The sequence below is a fragment of the Habropoda laboriosa genome, unplaced genomic scaffold, assembly GCF_001263275.1.
Source record: "Habropoda laboriosa isolate 0110345459 unplaced genomic scaffold, ASM126327v1 scaffold697, whole genome shotgun sequence".
NCBI lineage: Eukaryota > Metazoa > Arthropoda > Insecta > Hymenoptera > Apidae > Habropoda > Habropoda laboriosa.
Genome location: NW_017100842.1, coordinates 158,912 through 161,822, shown reverse-complemented (window position 1 = coordinate 161,822; position 2,911 = coordinate 158,912). Strand labels below are relative to the sequence as shown.

The 2,911-nt window shown below is 36.4% G+C and overlaps 1 protein-coding gene across 3 annotated transcripts in view; it reads right to left on the bottom strand.

The window, feature by feature from the left end:
* Positions 1-2,911, bottom strand: part of LOC108577330 (high affinity cAMP-specific and IBMX-insensitive 3',5'-cyclic phosphodiesterase 8A-like) — a 32,496-nt gene that overhangs the window by 21,191 nt on the left and 8,394 nt on the right. For 2 of the 3 annotated variants that reach the window (XM_017940472.1, XM_017940473.1), the window contains exons 11-15: positions 2,440-2,645; positions 2,078-2,356; positions 1,694-1,820; positions 1,175-1,318; positions 821-982 (exon numbers count right to left, since the gene is read on the bottom strand). In XM_017940472.1, coding sequence (XP_017795961.1) covers positions 821-982; positions 1,175-1,318; positions 1,694-1,820; positions 2,078-2,356; positions 2,440-2,645 — 918 coding nt within the window. The remainder of the gene's footprint in view (positions 1-820; positions 983-1,174; positions 1,319-1,693; positions 1,821-2,077; positions 2,357-2,439; positions 2,646-2,911) is intronic. The other variant, XM_017940471.1, reaches the window with a different exon arrangement.

Genomic DNA, 2,911 nt, shown 5'->3' with positions numbered 1-2,911 from the left:
GATTAAGTTAAAAATATTTTTATATATTTCCGTGTAAAAGATCTGATGAGAGAGCCACTATAATGGCTTTCTGTACGAAAAGATCTAGTAACAGCTAAAGGGTTGAAGAAAGTGAATTTTCACGAAAAAATACGAAGAATTGAACTGTAGTACCTGACTAAAATCATTTCCATGGAAAAAATTTGATAATATAAAGAAGAGAGAGCCACTGTAATGGCGTTTCGTCCAAAAAGATCCAGTAATGATTAAAGAATGTGAATTTTCGCGAAAAAATACGAAAAATTGAATTATAGTACCTGACTAAAATCATTTCCGTGTCAAAAATGTAATAATATAAAGAAGAGAGCCACTATAATGGCGTTTCGTCCAAAAAGATCCAGTAATGGTTAACCCCTTAGCTTATGACAACGTGTCAGACTCGTGGCAGAGATTCTGGTCAAGATGTGACAAAAATAGTTGTCTTACTAAGAAAAGTTAATTTTAATCCTGACTTTGTTTTAATTTGTAAGACTGAGTTGATTAGTTGGTAATCTGTAAATAGATTAGCTTTTGTTACCTGATATAGTACCGAAATATTAACTGGCTGATCCTTACATGCGTAGTCAGAAAAAAGTCATATGTTAAGGGGTTAAAGAATGTGAATTTTCGCGAAAAAATACGAAGAATTGAATTTGTAGTACCTGACTAAAATAATCATTTCCATGGAGAAAATTTAATAATATGAAGAACGGCGTTTCGCCAGAAAAGATCTAGTAACAGCTAAAGAGTTGAAGAAAGTGAATTTTCACGAAAAAAAATACGAAGAATTGAATTATAGTACCTGGCTGAAATACTCTTCCGTGATTCGTCTGGCCCATTCGATGCAGCACTTGAGCGGTCGAGTCGGATTCGACACGTCCGCACACTTGATCATCATTCTTTTCACCAAGACCACATTGTCTGGCTGTAACACAACCGACATATCCACGGTATCCGAGTATGCCTGCACTCAGATTTTAGGGAGATTAATAGAACGTCAAACAGTACCTAATGTCAAGTAGAAAAAAACGTAATTCTGTAATATTCTTATGAGCAACTGGAGAAAACAGTTGATATACAATCGAACGGAAGAAGGAAACGAGAAAATAGCGTCCGACAGAGAAGAGAAAACAATGAAAATATGTAGAGTCCTTACTCCTACTTGTTGATAGTCCGCAATTCTTGAACTGCAAATGTTCATGAACCTCGCTAGATGCTCGAAGTGTTTTGTCATCTCTGTGGCCAAGATCATGTCTATCACTGTTTGACGAAGCTGTTTATAAGTGTCCCTTTCCAAATTCTGTGGAATATTAAACGTACAATCCTTTCTTATTCGTCTTCTTTCAAATTAAAATGTGCAATTTAACCCTTTCATCGCTGTTCGAGCCAATAGACGCTTTGAAAATTTCTTGGCAACGATCTGTTGCGCGCCTTTTCACTTTTCGCCGAATTTCAGTCTAATTTGAAACTTAATTTTTGCCCTTTCTGCACGTCCATCTTAATTCAATAAAATAAATTCGAAAACGATGCGAGCAAAATGAAAGATTCTACAGCCGCGATTGGAACGGTATATTAAATTTTAGTACATATGTATATATATATGATAGATTGGAATGTATATTAAAATGTGCTGCAGCGAAAGGATTAGAGAATCGAAATTTCCCTTAGAACTCACTTTGAATATATTCACATTGTCGTTCGATAAGGATAATTTGAACGTTAACGCTGCATGGTGTGATTCGAGTACAGATAGATCGTTGTAGAGGATCGCTAGTTTGTCGTCAGCGTTGCAAAGAAATTGGCTGAAATTCAAAGAACGGAGAGATCGAATTAAAATATTTCCTCTTAACTTAAGATCTTCGGGTCAAAAAGGACCCGGTCACCGGTATGCCACGTGAATCTAGACAATAAACCTTTTACTATAATATTAAGGGAACCTAAACTTGGTAACAGCAAAAGTTGTTAAAAAGAATAAAAATAAAAACGGGTCAAAAAAGACCCGAGGACCGTGTTACGGTTGAAACATTGATCGACCGGTGGAATAAGTTTCTCGATTTACCTGGATCTACCTGGATGGTCGACGTCATGAGCAGCAGCCGCGATTAGAGTGGCTACTTCATCCAAAGGTTCTAGAATTTGCTTCAGTCTCTCGGATTGCATGAATCTAGCTGTGGCTTGTAACACGTCCGCAGCATGAGTTGAATTGTGATAAACATTCTGAGCCTGATAATTCATCTCGATCATGGTCAACCAGTTCTGCACGATTTTTTCTTCGCAACCCAACCTGGCTGGAGCGCGGAACTGGTTCATGACTGTCATACCAAGGAAGAGTAATGGTCTGCACGAGGTAGAAAAATTAAATATATTTAATATTGATTTATAAATATGAAAAGAAATATTGTACGATTGAGTGAATGGTACCTTTTTTCTGTCAGAATTTCCAGTTTGAATATGTCGAAATTCCATTCTAAACACCTGTCCAAAATTTCCGCGATCTCCTGAGGACCCCTGAAGCCTTTGATTTGCATACGCGAGGCAGCGATATTGCTGGCGATAGCCTTTACTGCGGAATATCGCGGCCCAGATTCCACCGATGATCTCCTCGATTCCCATGCTTTCCTTGGTGACTGCGCGTATGCACGAAGTATGTTTAAATGTTTAAAAATCTTTCGATAGATATTCAGGCATTTTCCGAACATTAATTATGTTACGGAAATATATATTTAAATCGTTCGATAGAAATTTAGGAATTTCCCAAACTTAAATTGTCTCACGGAAAAATATATTTAAATGTTAAAAATCTTTTGATAGAAATTTAGAAATTTTTGGAACTCAAATTATCTTAGGGAAATTATCATATTTAAATGTTAAAAATACTTGGATGGAAATTTAG